The sequence below is a fragment of the Zeus faber genome, assembly GCF_960531495.2.
Source record: "Zeus faber genome assembly, chromosome: 9".
In the NCBI taxonomy this organism is placed as follows: domain Eukaryota; kingdom Metazoa; phylum Chordata; class Actinopteri; order Zeiformes; family Zeidae; genus Zeus; species Zeus faber.
The window spans coordinates 2,214,065-2,234,138 of record NC_137197.1 but is presented as its reverse complement, the minus strand read 5'-3'; the positions used below and the strand labels follow the sequence as shown (position 1 = coordinate 2,234,138).

At 47.8% G+C, this 20,074-nt stretch overlaps 4 protein-coding genes across 4 annotated transcripts in view; 3 read left to right on the top strand and 1 right to left on the bottom strand.

Annotated features, from left to right (window-relative positions):
* Positions 1 to 260: 260 nt before the first annotated feature.
* On the top strand, positions 261 to 2,341 carry LOC307235125 (uncharacterized protein). The gene is made up of 2 exons (XM_080007114.1): positions 261 to 269; positions 600 to 2,341. The coding sequence occupies exon 2, from the start codon at positions 659 to 661 to the stop codon at positions 1,718 to 1,720; it is 1,062 nt and encodes a 353-aa protein (XP_079863240.1). The 5' UTR covers positions 261 to 269; positions 600 to 658; the 3' UTR covers positions 1,721 to 2,341.
* A 671-nt stretch (positions 2,342 to 3,012) lies between these two features.
* LOC307235163 (dual specificity protein phosphatase 14) lies at positions 3,013 to 5,790 on the top strand. Its single transcript, XM_080007162.1, has 3 exons — positions 3,013 to 3,079; positions 4,244 to 4,601; positions 5,481 to 5,790. Exons 2-3 carry the CDS (start codon positions 4,294 to 4,296, stop codon positions 5,689 to 5,691), a joined length of 519 nt encoding a protein of 172 aa, XP_079863288.1. The 5' UTR covers positions 3,013 to 3,079; positions 4,244 to 4,293; the 3' UTR covers positions 5,692 to 5,790.
* A 104-nt stretch (positions 5,791 to 5,894) lies between these two features.
* polr2d (RNA polymerase II subunit D) lies at positions 5,895 to 9,808 on the bottom strand. The gene is made up of 4 exons (XM_080007551.1): positions 9,519 to 9,808; positions 7,161 to 7,341; positions 6,796 to 6,891; positions 5,895 to 6,133 (listed from the first exon to the last, which is right to left on the bottom strand). Exons 1-4 carry the CDS (start codon positions 9,589 to 9,591, stop codon positions 6,055 to 6,057), a joined length of 429 nt encoding a protein of 142 aa, XP_079863677.1. The 5' UTR covers positions 9,592 to 9,808; the 3' UTR covers positions 5,895 to 6,054.
* Positions 9,809 to 16,960: 7,152 nt separating this feature from the next.
* masp1 (MBL associated serine protease 1) overlaps positions 16,961 to 20,074 on the top strand; it is a gene marked incomplete at both ends in the record, with an annotated part of 22,348 nt that continues 19,234 nt past the window's right edge. The window contains 2 exons of the mRNA XM_080007307.1: positions 16,961 to 17,119; positions 18,547 to 18,724. Of these exons, the coding sequence (XP_079863433.1) occupies positions 16,961 to 17,119; positions 18,547 to 18,724 (337 nt within the window). The remainder of the gene's footprint in view (positions 17,120 to 18,546; positions 18,725 to 20,074) is intronic.

Below are 20,074 nucleotides of genomic sequence, written 5' to 3'. Positions count from 1 at the left end.
GAAGAGTGAGGAGAGCACTCAGTGGTCCCAGCTTAATGAAAGCCAAACTGAGGAGAACACAGAGGCAGAACCTCTAGCCAGCACCTCAACTGAACAGATTAATCCAGAAACTGGTGGAGAGGACTGTGGAATATCAGGAGCAGCTGGGAGCTTAGATCCAGCTTCTGATTCAGAATCATATTGTGATGAGAAGCTCCTCTCTTCAGATTCTTCTGAAACTGAGACTGAAGATAGTGATGATTTGATGGAGAGCAGAGAACCTCAGTCAGGTAACATTTTATTATTTTCTCTTCCCAATTTGTGCTGTTTAATCCCCTCCATGTGACTGGATCAATGTTGGCAGGTTATGATATCCTTAATATTGCGGGATTTAAGAATAATAAAACAAAATGATATCAAGACTACAGACAGTCACAATACTAATTAATCTTTGACATGCATAGTTTGATTAAATAATAGGTTTACCTCTTCCTTCTACTCCAAACATTTTCTCAAGGTACAGTGCTTTACAGGTTTTTTTTCTTAACATCCTAAATTATTCATACCATCTGACTTTTTCTGTGTATTCCATACTTTTCTTTATTTCTTTCTTCACACAGGAGACCAGCCATACAAATGTCAGCTTTGTGGGAAAGGATTCAGTAGATCAAGAAACCGCATGATACATCAGCGTAGTCACACAGGAGAACGGCCGTACAAATGTCAACAGTGTGGGAAAGGGTTCAAGTATTCAGGGAATCTCAAGGAACATCAGCGTACTCACACAGGAGAACAGCCGTACAAATGTCAACAGTGTGGAAAAGGATTCAGTCGATCAGGATCTCTCAAGGAACATCAGCGTATTCACACAGGAGAACGGCCGTACAAATGTCAACAGTGTGGGAAAGGATTTAAGCATTCAGGAAGTCTCGAGATTCATCAGCATACTCACACAGGAGAACAGCCATACAAATGTCAGCTGTGTGGGAAAGGATTCAATCGATCAGGATATCTCAAGGAACATCAGCGTATTCACACAGGAGAGCGGCCGTACAAATGTCAACGGTGTGGGAAAGAATTTAGGCGACCAGCTCATCTGAAGATACATCAGCGTATTCACACAGGAGAACAGCCCTACAAATGTCAGCAGTGTGGGAAAGGATTCAGTCTTTCAGGGAATCTCAAGATACATCAGCGTACTCACACAGGAGAATGGCCCTACAAATGTCAACAGTGTGGGAAAGGATTCAGTCGATCAGGATCTCTCAAGGAACATCAGCGTATTCACACAGCACAACGGCTGTACAAATGTCAACAGTGTGGGAAAGGATTTGAGCATTCAAGAAGTCTCGAGATTCATCAGCATATTCACACAGGAGAACAGCTGTACAAATGTCAGCTGTGTGGGAAAGCATTTAGGCGACCAGCTCATCTCAAGGTACATCAGCATATTCACACAGGAGAACGGCCGTACAAATGTCAACAGTGTGGGAAAGGATTCAGTCGATCAGGATATCTCAAGGAACATCAGCGTATTCACACAGGAGAGCGGCCATACAAATGTCAGCTGTGTGGGAAAGGATTCAAGCAACCAGGAAATCTCAAGATACATCAACGTACTCACACAGGAGAACAGCCTTACAAATGTCAACAGTGTGGGAAAGGATTCCGGCAATCAGGAAATCTCAAGATACATCAGCGTTCTCACACAGGAGAACAGCTGAATCAATGTCAACAGTAAAATAAATGTAAGGATTATAGGAACTCAACTTAGCACATTCACTTTGGCATGGACATAGGCCCATTACTTGAGCAAGGCAGCAGTGCAAATACCTGCGATGCCATTTGTGTCTCCCATGGGCGATGACATATTTTAGGAAAACCATCCAAACATTTTTTGAACCACAGGATTATGGAGACAAATTCCTGACTCAAACTGCAGTCTCTCCGTGTACATTTGTGTAGAGGGAGTGCTTTTACATACAAAGAGCTAGGCATCGTCTTGTAACTACACCCCTAGATCATGTTTCATCCCTCATACAATAATACATGATGTGTGTGTGGGGGGGGGGTTAATACTGAGAAGTTACAGTTTGGGCGCTTTCACAATTCACAATGTTATGGTGCAAGATAACTACAGTATATAAGAGCAGGCATGCACAGCTGGCAGATGTTTTTCACTACCATGAACATCTCTTTGTTACAGGGGAACGGAGAAGCACTGTCTGAAGTAGATCAGCAGTAACTGGGAACAGAAAGGAGTATTCTGGATGTCTCAAAACATTAGCACCTGGCTTTACATTAGCAACTAAAGGTACTGGTGTATGTTGTCTTAGCTCTATACACAAACTGGAGAAGAAGGGAGTGTGGTCTGGCCTTCACGATCTGGAGAATAACAAAAAACAGACAACTCCAAGGCAGCCTGATCCTCCTAAGAGAGAGAGAGAGAGAGAGAGAGAGAGAGAGAGAGAGAGAGAGAGAGAGAGAGAGAGAGAGAGAGAGAGAGAGAGAGAGAGAGAGAGAGAGAGAGAGAGAGAGAGAGAGAGAGAGAGAGAGAGAGAGAGAGAGAGAGAGAGAGAGACTTTTTCCAACATGAACCTAAATTCAACGAAAATAGTAAACAGAATTGTGATGTTGATTTGTGCAGTGAACAATGCAGCGGTCAAAAGGGAACGTGGGAGCCATGTTTTTCATGTCATTCTTAGTGATTTGTTTTTAGCTCTTTCAGGATGAAGTCGTTCAGGCTGCCTGGCTGTAGGGAAATGTCATTCCAACGCATGACTTGATTATGTACAATAAGTTCAAACTGGTCAATAACTAATGAACTAAATAAACTAACTGATTCCTAAAACGTAATTCAGTTGGTGGATAGAATATATATATAGATTTTTTAAAAAGGTAACATGGGAAACATGACTATTCACCTCTCAGGTGCAATGCACTTCACACGGGTTTTTTTGCCACCATGGTCCTCCTTCCTCCAGGGGGCAGCCATGCGCAGCCCTCACTTCCATGACGGAGACTTCCGGTCGGTGCGTTTCCTGTTAAAACGTGTCGTTCCCAGGAGGAGAATGGTCCCAGTAACAACTCCAGACTGAAGGTTAATGTCCAACCGTGTTGGGTTTCCATGTTGAAGAAAGCCAGAGGCCTCGAAGCAGGCGTCCATCGCTCCGACGACGATAGAATCTGGGGACAGCGGCTCCTTGTTTTTGGGCTTCCGGTGTAGCCAGCGGGTGTCCGGGCCAAGACTTCCTCTTCCGTGCGTCCGTCATTGTAAACAGTCCGATTAGCAACTTCGCACGCGAGAATCAAGTTGGATTGGCGTCTCCGACCTGATTGTTCCACAAGTATTAAGAATTAAATTAAGTATAAAAGAAACCGATAAAGAAAGTTAACTCGACGTCAGACCGATTTGCCGATGGGTTCCGAGACTGCATTCGCTGACACCCCCGTCGGGATACGTCATTAGCGCCGCCATCTTGCCGCGGTGCATGTCACTGCTATAGGACAGTTAGATTTCGCTGTTTGGTTTTAACTGTTGTTTCCATGTGAAAGGATATGAAAGCACGTGGAATTTCTTGTGACAAAAATACTTTCAAATTGGAGGTTGTTGTTGATTCCTTTGGCGACGGGGACTTTGAAAACGGTAACACGCAGATGGCGGAAAGGGAAGAGAATCCCGACTGAGATAATCAACCAGTGGCAGGCGTCGTACCAGTCAGAACGGTGCAATACGGCAGTAAAACACCGCACAAAGATGGCGGCGTTGTTATTACGCGTCTGGATCAGCGCATTGAGGTGTTTGTGTTCTTCTGTGATTGTTCTGTTTTTATACTACGCCTGTACATTCAATTTATATTCTGTTCTATCATCTACTGCACTTTCAGAAATGCGATAATACCCTGTTTTCTACACAGCTGCACCATTGTTATTGAAAAAAATAATAATCAATTAATATCTATCATCCATCTATCTATCGATCTCTAGATCTGATCAACAAAATCAAATGGTTGGAATTTTCCACAAGAATACCACCATTGTAAAAACAGCAGTGTATGTTTTCTAATTCTGAAAATAATGTTGTGTTCGTCCACGTCAGATCTGCACACGTTGGGTATAAATAGTCCAGAGCAGGTGGAGCTTCCTGCCAAAGTCAAAGCCCAAATCCATAAAACGTTCTTTCCTTTTGTTTGTTTTATTTTGAGGCAGTGCCAACTCTCCGGTCCAGATCTCATAATCACAGCTGTACGTCTCCACTCCACAGGTTGGAGGAGTGCTTCCACACTGTGACTGGACCCGGACTCCACCCGCAGTATGTCTGTCTCTCAAATCACATCCAACCTGTTTCTGAGCGGCCTGGAGGCGGCCCAGAACCCCAGCTTGGTCACCAGCAGGCACATCACGCTCATCGTTAACGCCAGCGGGCAGGAGGTGGTCTACCCACACCTCCCCCCGGTGGAGGTGCTGAGCGTGGCGGTCCCGGACCGACCCCACGCCCCCCTCAGCTGCTACTTCGAGGCGGTGGCGGAGCGGATCGAGGGTAACCGCTCAGGGAGCACACTGGTGCACTGCTCAGCGGGGCGGAGCCGGTCCCCGGCACTGGTCATGGCCTACCTGATGAGGTAGGACCCGGACAAACTGTTTTGGGGGTAAATTAGCTTTTTGTCTCTTGCCTAGATGAGAAGGTTGATACCGATTCCATTGACAACCTGCATGCTAACTGTGCACAATGCATGGCTGCAGAGGGGATAAACTAGAAGAAGAACAATCTTTAATCGTCACACACGGCCCGCACACACACTTTTGGATGGTGGCCAGTGTAATGAGGCCGCTGCGTTTAACCCATCCTGGCATGTGCTTCCTCCGGGGGCACAGCAGGAGCAGTGGGCAGCATTGGTGGACGCGCCCGGGGACCAGGTGATAAGTGTCGATCGCTGGTCAGACCATGATGGGTGCATGTTTTTGAGGGGGGTCCTTACTGATGTTAGGTGGAGGAAACCCCATGTGACCATGGGGAGAACATGCAGACTCCACCCAGAAAGGCTCCTGTTTGGGAGATAACCCACCGGAGCACGGTGCCAACAGCGCCCCAGGCGGGAATCGAGCCCAGGACCTTCTTGCTGTGAGGCAGCAGTGCAATGCTGTGCCACCGTGCCACAACTAGCCTAGCTCCTGTGAAACTCACCAATCCCCCGTTCCATCCCTTGGTTTTGGAGAACAGCTTGTGATTTCTCCAAAAGTGAAGAGCCGTCTAGATCCAAGTTAAGAGTTTTTTGTAATAAAATCCCCTGCAGGTGGAACCTGGTTTAAGTTCAACGGTGTATTGTGCCATGTCGCTATGACAACAGCTCCGTTATGTCGGGGAAACTTGAGCGACCTGACCTGAAATTCTGACTAAACCGGCCGTTCTAAGAGTTCTGACTTCCACGGGAATGCAGCAGCAGGTCAGATCTCCAGCAGAATGATGATGTCATCCCATCCTTGTCTCTGATGGACTGCAGGTGTAAAGGCGTCAGTCTGCGTCAGGCGTACGAGTGGGTTCTGGAGAACCGACCCTTCATCCGCCCCAACGCCGGCTTCTGGAGGCAGCTGGCGGCATACGAGCGCAGTCTGTTCGGCAGGAACTCCGTCAGGATGACGCAGACGCCCGTCGGCGTTCTGCCCGAGGCGCTGGACGCTCAGGGCGCTGTCGACTACTGCATCGATGCCTGACCGCTTCCTGTTTCCTGTTAGGAACAGGAAGCTGCTCCACTGCATCAGAGGCAGAGCGGACCCAACAGGAGGCTGCAGCTAATGCTAGTGTCTGGTGGATTCAGAACACACTACAGAAAGACAAGATGTCAGACAGGCAGACAGGCAGCGGGCTGTTAGACAGGCAGTCTTGGTACCAATAAAAGACAGAGTCTGGATTTAAAAAATGTTGTGAAATTTATTGACAAACTCAAAGGGAATGTTGGAATGATGATGTCATCACCGTGATGTCATCGCTCTCAGTCCTAAAAAAACAAAGCACAGTCCACAATATGGCCGCCCTCCCTCTCACGTTGGAGACCAGTAGATCCATTTCCAGCAGCATCAGTACTGGAAGCTCCTCTTGGTCTGGATGTCGTCCAGAATCTGCTGCAGCTCCTCGTCCTCGAATCGTCCCTCCAGACTGACGAGCAAACAAAGCTGCTTTTACCAAATCAATTCAATACATTGACACAGAATACTGGTTTGAAATGATTTAACAGTGCAACGGAAAAATACTGAACTAATGCTACGTCCGCTTGGAACCGCAGAAGGCTTCACTAACACCACCAACATGTTGTACTGGTGGCCCTGGGTTTTTCTCGGACAGGTCACGACAAGTTGTTAAACCGAGATGTTGAAGATGTTGAAACTGCTGAAACAATTGCAGCTGCCTTTGACCCCCCCCCCGCCGGCTGCTTCGGGGGAGCAGCTTTCTACTGGTACTATGTAGTATGTGGAAGGAAGCACAGGTAAAGTGCTTCCTTCTGATCGCCATCTTCTAAACAATAAACTTAGACTAAGATACAGTTGTTGTATCTTCTGTGTGACCTGAACTATGTCACCCCATCCCTCGACCACCGCCCGTCGACCACCGCCCGAGTGCCTGGAATTTCCACAACAGTGTCTTATTGAAGCTTGATTTTGCAGTAGCTTGACTCAAAACTTGCTGAGAATTTATTTTTGCGGATGAAGATATTGACAGCCTTGCATTCTATCCCCTCAACTTCTTCATCAAATCTGTTTTAATATATTGTGTAGTATATACTGTGTAGTACTGTGTAATGTGCTCATGGTGCTGCTGACCTGGGGATCAGAGCTTTGGCCTCCTCCGCCGCCTCGGGACAGAGGTTCGCCAAACTGGCCAACTCAAACTTATGCAGCTTCTTCTGGAGAAGCAGACTGAGCGCGCGCGCACACACACACACACACACACACACACACACACACACACAGACACACACACAGAATTTAACTTCAAGGTTCTAAGATAAACTTCCAAACAACCAATAACAACAGTCATCTCCATCGTCCTCTGCTCAGGGAGAAACGGTGCAACGAGGATCCAAACATTCATTGCTGGACATTCTCTAACATCTTGGAAGTCAGAACAGTTACGTTTGGCTGTCCATCATTTTGCTGGGATGCCGTTGAACTAGACAAACACAAACCTGCGCACGCTGGCGATGGTCTCTCTGTTCTTGAATCTGCTGAACCTGGCGGTGTAGTTGAGTGTCTTGATGAAGACCTCGGAAAGCTCCTGCTCGTCCTCTGCGCTCTCGTTCTGCTGCTTGCGATGCTCCAGCAGCATGTGCACCTCCGAGTTGAGCAGCGTCTCTGCGTTCTCAAACTCTGCACCAGACACAGGTTAGAACGCAAGATCAGCGAGCATTATTTTAACATAGAGCCTTTAGCGTGTTATAGCAGCACACACATTAACAGAGAATCACAAAACAATTAAAAGAAATTGGCAATAAACAACAAACCTAAAAAATTACTTAAACCTCAAGTAAGCAAAAAAGACAAAACAAAAACAACTCCAGCAACAATTTGCATATTACAAGTTATATATAAACACCGATCAACCACAACATAAAAGCACCACTAATAACACTAACACTGTGTAGCTCCCCCTCGTGTCCCCAAAACAGCTGTGACGTGGAGGCAGTGACTCCACCAGACTCTGAAGGTGTCCTGTGGTATCTGGCACCAAGACGTAAGCAGCAGATCCTTTAAGTCCTGCAAGTTGGAGGTGGGGCCCCATGGATCAGGCTTGTTGTTCCAGCACATCCTCCATGGGATCGGACCCTAACCCCGCCAATCCACATGATGTAGAAGAAAAGGTGATTCATCAGACCTCCACCTTCTTCCATTGCTCCATGGTCCAGTTGTGACGCTCACGCGTCCATTGTAGGTGCTTTCAGGGGTGGACAGGGGTCAGCATGGACACTGTGAGCTCCCATACGCAGCAAGCTGCCATGCACTGTGTGTTCTACACCTTTCTATCATAGCAACATTCACTGTTCCACCACTTTGTGCTGCAGTAGTTCTTCTGTGGAATAGAACCAGACGGACTAGACTTCACTCCCCATGTGCATCAATGAGCCTTGGGCCCCATGACCTTGTGGCCAGTTCAGCGGTCGTCCTTCCTTGGACACTTTTGGTAGTAACCACTGCAGAGCGGGAACAGCCACAAGACCTGTGCTTGTGAAGATGCTCTGACCCAGTCGTCCAGCATCACAATGTGCTCCTTGTCAAAGTGGCTCAGATCCTTACGCTGCTTCAACACATCAACTTCAACAACTCACTCTTCACCTGCTGCCTCATATATATATCATATACAACACTACATATCTAATAATAATATACAACAGTAAACATCTAATAATATATACGACTATATATCTAATAATAATGTATAACACTAGATATAAAATAATAATATATTACAGTATATATCTAATAATATATAACAGTATATATAAAATAATAATATATAACAGTATATACATAATAATAAATAACAGTATATACATAATATATATCACTATGTATATAATAATAATATATAACAGTATATATAATAATATATAACTGTATATATATAATAATTACATATAACATTATATATAATAATATATTATATAATTATAGAACCCAGAATCGTGATTGTGGCGCCTCCCCTTGCGGCTGCCTGCGCGAGCACCTTGTGTCGATTACGCACATTTTGGTATTTTTTAGTATTTATAGAGCTTATTGTGCGTCATCACCGGGTGTCATGACATTTCACTGCATATATGTATGACCGTATGTATATGTATGTGACAAATAATCTCTTGAACTTGAACTATATAACATTATATATAATAATATATAACAGTATATATATATAACTGTATATATATATATAACTGTATATAAAATAACAATAATATATCCCACTCCTTCACAGGTGCCATTGGAACCAGATGATCAATGTTCTTTCCTTCACCTGTCACTGGTTTTAATGATGTGGATGGTCGGTGGATATATACTCAGTGTGCACTTTATCTGGTATAATCTCGAACTTTACACCTGTACAATCCCATGTAATTAAATACACCAGTTCTGCTATGAATTCTACTTTGACAAAGTTTATAATGTTCAGTTTTTGTTGACATAGGGTTGGAAATGTGTAAACACAATGACGTGTTTATGAGGTGCTTCTAGTTTTCTGGTCAGGGGGATAGGATATTAGAAACACCTCTGAATATAATGCAGCTCAGTACAACACCACCATCAATGAATTAACACCTTCTATGCCCGTGTCAAAAAGCCCTGAACATTATAGGCGACACAAAGCAAAATCAATGGCTGAGCTGGTGTACTGGATTACACTGGATGTACAAGTGTACCTAACGAAGTGCACACTGACTGTGTGTGTGTGTGTGTGTGTGTGTATATATATATATATATATATATATATATATATATATATTACAAATGCTAAATAAAATAAAACGATTAAATACGTGAATGAGTTGTTATACCCTTTGGAAAGACGAGCTGAGAAGCATCTTCCTCCACATCTCCGACCTGAGTCTGAGCAGAACCAGCCGCCATCACGCTGCTACCTGGTTAGCTCCCAGTGCTAACTAGCCGCTAAATGGCGCTGCGAGGTGTCAAGATGATGGAGGAACACTCGTATGAAAGCGTCGACAAGATGGAGGGACACTCGTATTAAAGTATTATAGCAGCGTCCCCGCGTCCCCCCCGCCTCAGCGCTGAAACGCGTCCAGAGTCAAGGAAGCCCGGCGCCTCGAAGCACAACAGAGGCAGCTTTCCGCCATGACAGTCACAAGCGGAACCACTTCCGGGTTCCCGGCTACTCAGGTGCGGCTGCTACCGCAGCGCTGTAGCGCCACCTGGCGTCCGGAGAAGGAAGGACAGAAGAAGAACTTGAGCCTGGTGGTCTGTTTGAAAGAGCAACACAGGGGCCACAGCGACCACAGGGGCCACAGCGACCACAGGGGCCACAGCGACCACAGGGGCCACAGGGACCACAGGGGCCACAGGGACCACTGGGATTCAAGATTCAAGATTCAAGATTGTTATTCGTCACTTTCATATACAACACCCTCTGCAGGGCCCGCCTGTCCTGGGCAGTACAGTTCCCAAACCAGGCAGTGATGTTGCCTGTCAGGATGCTCTCCACTGCTCCAGAGTAGAAGGACTTGAGGATCCTCACCCAGACCCGGAATTTCCCCAGCTGCCTGAGGTGGTAGAGACGCTGCCTCGCCTTTCTCACCAGAGTGTCTGTGTGAACAGTCCATGTTAAGTCCTCTGTGATGTGGACTCCCAGATATCTGAAGCTGCTCACCCTATCGACAGAAGTCCCATTAATCCACAACGGCGCGTGCGTCCTCGATTGTGATCCACGCCTAAAGTCCACAATCAGCTCCTTGGTTTTGCTGACGTTCAGGTGGAGGCTGTTGTCCTGGCACCAGAGTGACAGGTCAGCCACCTCCTCGCGGTAGGCCTTCTCATCGCAGTCGGTGATCAGGCCCACGACCACGGTGTCGTCAGCAAACTTGATGATGGTGTTGGAGCTGGACCTGGCCACACAGTCATGTGTGTACAGGGAGTACAGTAGGGGGCTGAGGACGCAACCCTGGGGGGATCCTGTGTTCAGGGTGAGGGAGCTTGACATGTACTTCCCCACCCTGACCACCTGGGGGCGGCCTGTGAGGAAGTCCAGGATCCAGGTGCACAGCGGACCATTCAATCCTAGCTCCATCAGCTTGACAGCCAGTCTGGTGGGGACTATGGTGTTGAAAGCTGAACTATAATCAATGAACAGCATTCTCACATAGGCCCCCTTCTGGCCATCCAGGTGCGTGAGCGTGGTGTGCAGTACCTGGGAGACCGCGTCATCCGTGGATCTGTTTTGCCGGTACGCGAACTGCAACGGGTCCAAGGTGCGGGGGAGGGAGGCGCAGATCACAGCGACCACAGGGGCCACAGGGATCACAGCGACCACAGAGGCCACGGGGATCACAGGGGCCACAGGGACCACGGGGACCACAGGGGCCACAGGGACCACAGGGACCACTGGGATCACAGCGACCACAGGGGCCACAGGGATCACAGCGACCACAGAGGCCACGGGGATCACAGGGGCCACAGGGACCACGGGGACCACAGGGGCCACAGGGACCACAGGGACCACTGGGATCACAGCGACCACAGGGGCCACGGGGATCACAGCGACCACAGGGGCCACGGGGATCACAGGGGCCACAGGGACCACGGGGACCACAAAGGGGCCACGGGGACCACAGGGACCACAAGGACCACAGGGGACCGTGTTTCATTTTATGTCTCAAATCTTAAAGTGGAAGAATAATTTAGAGAATAAAGCCGAAATTGGCTTTATTCTCTAAATATACTTTGACTACTTTTAAACTGTCTTCCTGTCGGAGGCAGATTATTTATTTTCCTTATCTTCAGGTTCATTGATTTCATTCATCAGAGTTATTGAATTACTTATTGTGTATGACGACATTTTCCCTGGTTTTTGAGGGTCTTTATATTTTTCATTTTGATCGTTTTTCTGTTGCTCTTGGGGTTATATTTGTTGCTTATCATTAGGTTGTGTGTCATCGTTAGGTCTTATATATTATAATATTCTATTGTGTTGTCAGATTGTCCAGCCCTGTGGGTGGTTACTACTGTGGTGACTGTGTTAATACACAGTTCAGCCACAACATTAAACCAGTGACAGGTGAAGTGAAGAACATGCATCACCTGGTTCCAATGGCACCTGTCAAGGAGTGGGATATATTATTATTATTATTATTATTATTATTATTATTATTATTATTATTATTATACTGTTAGATATTACAGTATATAGATATATAATACTGTTATATATCATTATTATTATTATATATATACTGTTATATAATATTATTATATATATACTGTTATATATTATTATTATTAGATATATATTCTGTTATATATTATTATATATATATATATATATACTGTTATATATTTATATATATATATACTGTTATATATTATTATTAGATATACACTGTTTTATATATATATATGTATATACTGTTATGTATTATTATTATTAGATATATACTGTTATATATTATTATTACATATATACTGTTATATATTATTATTACATATATACTGTGATGTATTATTATTACATATATAATGTTATATATTATTATTAGACACATATATTGTTATGTATTATTATTAGATATATACTGTTATATATTATTATTAGATATATAGTCTTATATATTATAAGATGTATACTGTTATATATTATTATTATATACATACTGTTATATATAATTATTATATGCAGCAGCAGGTGAAGAGTGAGTTGTTGAAGTTGATGTGTTGAAGCAGCGTAAGGATCTGAGCCACTTTGACAAGGAGCACATTGTGATGCTGGACGACTGGGTCAGAGCATCTCCACAAGCACAGGTCTTGTGGCTGTTCCCGCTGTGCAGTGGTTACTACCAAAAGTGTCCAAGGAAGGACGACCGCTTTGATGCACGTGGGGAGTGAAGTCTAGTCCGTCTGGTTCTATTCCACAGAAGAACTACTGCAGCACAAAGTGTTAAAACAGTGGATGTTGCTATGATAGAAAGGTGTAGAACACAGTGCATGGCAGCTTGCTGCGTATGGGAGCTCACAGTGTCCATGCTGACCCCTGTCCACCCCTGAAAGCACCTACAATGGATGCATGAGCGTCAGAACCAGACCATGGAGCAATGGAAGAAGGTGGATGGGTGGGGTTAGGGTCCGAGCCCCGGTACCCCATACTCCCTCAGTAACCCCCGCCCAAGGTACACGGTCAAAAGCCTTCTCCAGGTCCACAAAAACCATTTTGACTGGATGGGCAAACTCCCACGACCGCCCCAGCAACCCTGCAAGGGTAAAGAGCTGGCCCACTGTTCCACGTCCAGGACGGAATCCGCATTGCTCCTCCTGAATCTGAGGTTCGACAATCGGCCGGGGCCTCCTTTCCAGCACCCTGAAGTAAACTTTCCTGGGAGGCTGTCCACGTGACACTGAAGAGACGTGTCAACCAAGACAGCCCATCAATGTCCAGAGCCTTCAGCATCTCGGGCCAAATCTCACGCACCCCTGGCGCCTTGCCACCGAGGAGCTTTTTGACTGCCTCAGCGAGGTCTGCAAGGCATATGGACAAGACTTCCCCCGAGTCTTCAGACTCTGCCTCTTCCCCTGAGGACGTATTGATGGGGTTCAAGAGTTCCTCAAAGTGCTCTTTCCACCGCCCGACAATATCTCCAGTCCGGGTCAGCAGTTCTCCTCCCCAGCTGAACACAGCCTGAGCCACATCCTGCTTTTCCTTTCTGAGTCGCCGAACAGGACCGAAAGTCCTTCTCCATATCCTCCCCGATCTCCTCCCACACCCGGGTTTTTGCTTCAGCGACCACCGAAGCCACAGCCCTTCTAGTCTGCCGGTACCTGTCTGCTGCCTTGGAAGACCCCTGGGCCAGCCAAACCCGAAAGGCCTCCTTCTTCAGCTTGACGGACGGCTTCCTTCACGGCTGGTGTCCACCAACGGCTTCTTGGGTTACCGCCACGACAGGCTCCGACTACCTTCCGACCACAGCTCCTAGCAGCCGCCTCTGCAATGGAGGTTTTGAGCATGACCCACTCGGATTCCATGTCCCCAACCTCCCCCAGGGTGCGCGAAAAATTCTTCCGGAGGTTGGAGTTGAAGACCTTGCGGACAGGGGCATCCACCAGGTGTTCCCAGTTCACCCTCACTACGCGTTTGGGTTTACCAGGTCTGTCTGGCAGCCTCTCCCGCCATCTGATCCAACTCACCGCCAGGTGGTGTTCAGTTGACAGCTCTGCTACAGCCGCAGATCTGATGACATGACCACAAAGTCGATCATCGTTCTTTGACCTAAGGTGGTCTGGTACCAGATACACTTATGAGCCACCCTATGCTCGAACATGGTGTTCGCTATGGCCAATCCAAGACTAGCACAGAAGTCCAATAACAAAGCACCACTTGGATTCAGATCAGGCAGGCCGTTCCTCCCAATCACCCCCTTCCAGGTTTCTCCATCGTTGCCCACGTGAGCGTTGAAGTCTCCCAGTAGAACTATAGAGTCCCTAGACGGAGCCCCTTCCATGACGCCACCCAGAGACTCCAAGAAGGCTGAATACTCTGAACTGGTGTTCAATGCATAAGCACACACAACAGTCGGAGCTTTCCCCTTAGCAACTTGTAGTCGGCTAGAGGCGACCCTGTCGTTCACTGGGGAGAACTCCAACACAGCGGCACTCAGCCTGGGGCTCGTGAGCATCGCCACACCCGCCCGGCGCCTCTCACCCTGGGCTACTCCGCAAAAGGAGAGAGTGCAGCCCCTCAGCAGAATATTGTTTATTAGTAAACTGCAGTGTCTGAATGCACCGCCAGGGGGAGCTGTGACCATGTGTCGGGATCAACTGGCTGCAACTACACACACACACACACACACACACAATGTTTACATACAAGCAGCAACACATTCGCTTGGTTAAGAAAGACAGAAGAGAGAGAGACGGACAGAGGGAAAGACAGAGGGGGATCAGTGGTTGATAAACTTGTGGTTTATTTGGACTCTGAACAAACATGAGGTGAGATGTTCAACATTTACTTGCATTCTTGATGAAATGTTTTGTTTAAATTCTGACTTTGTTTGTTTCCCCTGAAGCTTCAGTTTCTTCTCAACCTGGTGAATCACTTCCGTGTGTGTGTGTGTGTGAGTGTGTGTGTGAGTGTGAGTGTGTGTGAGTGTGTGTGTGTGTGTGAGTGTGAGTGTGTGTGTGTGAGTGTGTGTGTGTGTGAGTGTGAGTGTGTGTGTGTGAGTGTGTGTGTGTGTGTGTGTGAGTGTGAGTGTGTGTGTGTGTGTGTGTGTGTGAGTGTGAGTGTGTGTGTGTGTGTGAGTGTGTGTGTGTGTGAGTGTGAGTGTGTGTGTGTGAGTGTGTGTGTGTGTGTGAGTGTGAGTGTGTGTGAGTGTGTGTGTGTGTGTGAGTGTGAGTGTGTGTGTGTGAGTGTGTGTGTGTGAATGTGTGTGTGAAAAGAGGAAAAACTTTTAAAATGGTTCCAAAAAGCTGTTGTATTTGTACTGCGTTACTTTTCACAAAAAAATGCAGTAATGTATTTATATGTATTTAATACTATAACACTTATTGAATGTTTTTGCTACAATTTTTATTGCTATTTTTCTTCTTGGCATTCTTTGGGCTGACAGTGTCTGGAACACGACAACCTCAGTACTCACAGATATGGTTGAGGTCTCATTAGAACCGAGACCTTTCAGACGTCTTGTTGTTCCAGTTTGATCAATATCGATCTATATCTGTAGCAGAAATGAGTGAAAAACTGTCGTAAATTTTCCAGAAGTTGGTCGGATTAGTTTGAGGGGCGGAGCTCTTTGTGACATGGGCATCGGAGCTTCTATAAATCCAGGATCGGTCTCTCGGACTCATCGGCATCCGGCGCCTGCGCGCTGTGGACTGAGGGCGGTCGCTAGGCGTAGACCGACAACCCGAGCTGATGCTGCGTTTAAAGGAAACTCGGAAAACTGTAACTCGTATTGCGCTTCGCAAGACCCCGAGGTGTATAATCAGTCCCAGAAAACGCTTTCGCACGGCAGGAAGTTCTAAGAACCTTTGGAGGAACCGACCTTGTTGATACAAAACAATGTTATTTACGTAACCTTGGAAACCTGTGACACGTTCCTACAGCAACACAATTCATGAGTTTTCCTGTGAGAGTGTTTCTGGAATGTATCAAAGCTGAGAAGCTGCTTGATAACCTCCCTGCATGAGGTTAAAGCACCACTGCTGCTATTAGTACCAGTCCTACTACTACACTAATACTACTAATACTACACTGCTACTACTACTACTACTACTACTACACTAGTACTACTAATACTACACTGCTACTACTACTACTACTACCACTACATGTAATCATTTAACAGATACGTTCTAAATCATCTCTCAGTCGTAGTGGAGCCTTCAGTAAGAAGCACCTCAGAGATCAGAGAAGAAGCGGAGGATGAAGGTCCTTCTGAGGAGGAGGACAAGTGCAGGTGGAGCTCGGAGATGCAGCTAGTTCCACCACTGCGGTGCTGGAGGTGAGGCGGGTCATGGGGTGGGGGAGCCGACAGAAGATTCTTCAAACTGTTCCATTCAGCGCCCTGTTGGCCCGCACCAAGGTCCTAGACAGACATGTAGTGGCCAGTGAAGAGCCCGGAGGAGCCTGGAAGAGCCTGGAGGAGCCTGGAAGAGCCTGGAGGAGCCTGGAGGAGGGTGATGACATGGGAGGATATCGGTTGGTTGCACTCCGGATGGATGCAGCTTCTGGATCCGCTGTGGAGGTCTAATGACAGGAAGTCCAGCCAGATCAGCTGTTGTCCAGGATCACCCTCAGGTTTCCTGTGAGTCAGAAAGGGTGGAACAGCGGAGTTCTCAAGAGTAATGGAGCTCTGTGTGAGGGCAAACTTTCCCAGGAAGAACAAGGAGTTGTGTTGAGTCCAGATTGATCTCAAGGTGGAGCGGAGACATCCGGACACTGAGCGTCTGAGGGGGAAGGAGGTGTAAAGTGAAGTGTCATCTGCACACTGATGGAGGAAGCCGTGGGAGGAGATCAGAGCTGAGGGAGAACAGCAAGGGGCCCGAGGCGGAGCCCTGAGGGACACCAGGTGTTTAGACCGGGTGGTCTGGACGGAGATCATCTCCCTGTGACCTGGTAGGAGCGATCAGCCACGCAGGGTTCAAACCAGCAGAGCGCAGATCCTGGAATGTCAACGTATAGATATTGATATAAATATTAATCCGGTTCCTCCTTTTCAGGCTTCCTGTCCTGCTCCTCTCGGTGGCGGCCGCCAGCGCTCAGTTCTTCTCTCTGTCCGACATGTACGGCAGCCTGCGGTCTCCAAACTTCCCGGACCCTTATCCCCGAGAGACGGAGGTGAGGTGGAACCTCAGCGTCCCGGAAGGTTATCAGATCCAGCTCTACTTCAGCCACTTTGACCTCGAACCGTCCTACCTCTGTGAATACGACTACGTCAAGGTAGCACACGTCCTCCAGCTGTGTGTGTGTGTGTGTGTGCAGAGTTTGTCAGGCTCCGTACTCTTGTCTTGTCTCTACGTTGTTCTCTCTCCTGACGTCGTCTTTTCGTGGTTCTCCAAGTACCAGGATGTTCTCACTGCTCCATAAATATGGAGGGTGCGTCGCTTGGTGCCTTACCAGATTTCCCAGCATGCATTTCGACAGTGACGCTACGACTGAGGGAAACCTGACGGAGTTTCCTCCGACCGGAGGAACTTTGCAGGACTCAGTGTGTTGTAGTCAGAGGGCGATGGACAGTCAGTAGATTCTGTCGGACCTGATTGTCTTTAGTTTTTATTCAATCCGACCGGTTCACATTCATATTCTAATGAGCCACATGCTGCCATGGCAACAGGCCCTCAGCAGCTGCAAGACACAATGGAGGGCCAGGTGACCGCCTTCCCATAATGCACTGCTCCGAGTCTGCATGCGTTTCTCCCAAAGTGGGGACGTATGATTTAAGTCTGAGAGAAAGTTGTTTCGGAGTGTGTGTTTGTGGTTCTGCTCATCTGCTCAGATCCACAGTCTTTGGTATTTATACTATTATTATTTTTATTTGGTATTTTTTACTTATGTTACAATAACTAAATAAAAAATACCAAAGGTTATGAAGCGACTCAGTGTGTGCGTTGAGTTGAGTGTGTTGCTGCCGGACAAAAAGGGCGGAGCTGCACTGATTTGCATGAAATTAGATTTCATAGTAAAGAGAATCCCTTTGTGTTTACACACACACACACACACACACACACACACACACACACACACACACACACACACACACACACACACGCACACACACACGCGCACACACACACGCACACACACACATGGTGTGCCTTGTCGTTCATTGACATTGTCAATGTAAACAAAGTAAAGTAAACAAACTGCCTCCAACTTTAGATAACCCCCCCCCCCCACACGTACACACACCACACACACACACACACACACACACACACACACACACACACATACACACACACACACACCACACACCACACACACACACACACACACACACACACACCACACACCACACACACACACACACTTGGAGACAAAGTTTACGCTGTTTGAGCTTCTCCTTCAGAATATATTCATCATAGAATTAAACACCAAACTTTACTGTCGTGGACATTTTTTATCTTCATCTGATGACAACAAGGTGGAGGAACCTCCCCCTGTGTGTGACTTATATGCCCTTAGATGGAGTTCCACCTTGCCCCGCCCTTTCCCAGGTGACCTGGAGTGCCTAAACATCCTTCCCCTGTAATAACAAAGTACTAACTACTATGCTGGTACTGTTGTACTGAGGTCCAGTTGTCCCTGTTCCATGTGTGTACTTTGCACAGCGAGTACTTTCTGTGTACTCTGTGTCCTGTCTCCAGGTGGAGGAGCAGGGCGTGCTCCTGGCCGTCTTCTGCGGCCAGGAGCAGACAGACACCGAGCAGGTTCCCTCTCAGCAGGTGGTCTCCTCCTCCAGGAACTCCATCAGCCTCCTCTTCACCTCCGACTTCTCCAACGAGGAGCGCTACACCGGCTTCCACGCCCACTACACCGCTGTAGGTGAGACAGGCAGAGAGACAGACAGACAGACAGCAGAGCAACAGACAGTTTGATTTGCAGAATGCAGGCCCTGTTATTACGGTTTTATAGTCGAATAGTTTACTGAAATAAATCCCTCCATCAATGAAAGAATGAATGAAAGAAAGAATGGAAGAGTGAATGAAAGAATGCCATGCCATGCACGAAGCCATGCCCTCCATCCATCCCTCCATCCATCCCTCCATCCCTCCATCCATCCCTCCATCCCTCCATCCATCCCTCCATCCATCCCTCCATCCATCCCTCCATCCATCCCTCCCTCCATTCCTCTATCCATCCCTCCATCCATCCCTCCATCCATTCCTCTATCCATCCCTCCATCCCTCCATCCATCCCTCCATCCCTCCATCCCTCCCTCCCTCCATCCATCCCTCCCTCCCTCCATCCCTCCATCCCTCATCCCTCCATCCCTCCATCCATCCCTCCATCCATCCCTCCATCCCTCCCTCCATTCCTCTATCCATCCCTCCATCCCTCCATCCATCCCTCCACCCATCCCTCCATCCATCCCTCCACCCATCCCTCCCTCCATTCCTCTATCCATCCCTCCATCCATCCCTCCATCCATCCCTCCATCCATCCCTCCCTCCATTCCTCTATCCATCCCTCCATCCATCCCTCCATCCATCCCTCCATCCATCCCTCCATCCATTCCTCTATCCATCCCTCCATCCCTCCATCCATCCCTCCATCCATCCATCCATCCCTCCATCCATCCCTCCATCCCTCCATCCATCCCTCCATCCCTCCATCCCTCCCTCCCTCCATCCATCCATCCCTCCATCCATCCCTCCCTCCCTCCATCCCTCCATCCCTCATCCCTCCATCCCTCCATTCCTCCCTCCCTCCATCCCTCCATCCCTCCCTCCCTTCATCCATCCCTCCCTCCATTCCTCCATCCCTCCCTCCCTTCATCCATCCATCCCTCCATTCCTCCATCCCTCCCTCTCTCCCTCTCTCCATCCATCCCTCCATCCCTCCCTCCATCCCTCCATCCCTCCCTCCCTCCACACATCCCTCCACCCCTCCATCCCTCCCTCCCTCCACACATCCCTCCCTCCCTCCCTCCCTCCATCCCTCCATCCCTCCCTCCATTCCTCCATCCCTCCCTCCCTTCATCCATCCCTCCCTCCATTCCTCCATCCCTCCCTCCCTTCATCCATCCATCCCTCCATTCCTCCATCCCTCCCTCTCTCCCTCTCTCCCTCCATCCCTCCATCCCTCATCCCTCCATCCCTCCATTCCTCCCTCCCTCCATCCCTCCATCCCTCCCTCCATTCCTCCATCCCTCCCTCCCTTCATCCATCCCTC

What these genes read in the sequence shown, in the direction of transcription:
- LOC307235125 (XM_080007114.1), top strand. Translation starts at nt 659, where the DNA reads ATGATACATCAGCGTAGTCACACAGGAGAACGGCCGTACAAATGTCAA.
- polr2d (XM_080007551.1), bottom strand. Translation starts at nt 9,591, where the DNA reads ATGGCGGCTGGTTCTGCTCAGACTCAGGTCGGAGATGTGGAGGAAGAT. An exon ending in ACCATCGCCAGCGTGCGCAG is followed by an intron (nt 6,892 to 7,160) that starts GTTTGTGTTTGT and finishes GCGCGCGCTCAG; the next exon opens with TCTGCTTCTCCAGAAGAAGC. An exon ending in GCCAAAGCTCTGATCCCCAG is followed by an intron (nt 6,134 to 6,795) that starts GTCAGCAGCACC and finishes TTTGCTCGTCAG; the next exon opens with TCTGGAGGGACGATTCGAGG.
- LOC307235163 (XM_080007162.1), top strand. Translation starts at nt 4,294, where the DNA reads ATGTCTGTCTCTCAAATCACATCCAACCTGTTTCTGAGCGGCCTGGAG. An exon ending in GTCATGGCCTACCTGATGAG is followed by an intron (nt 4,602 to 5,480) that starts GTAGGACCCGGA and finishes GATGGACTGCAG; the next exon opens with GTGTAAAGGCGTCAGTCTGC.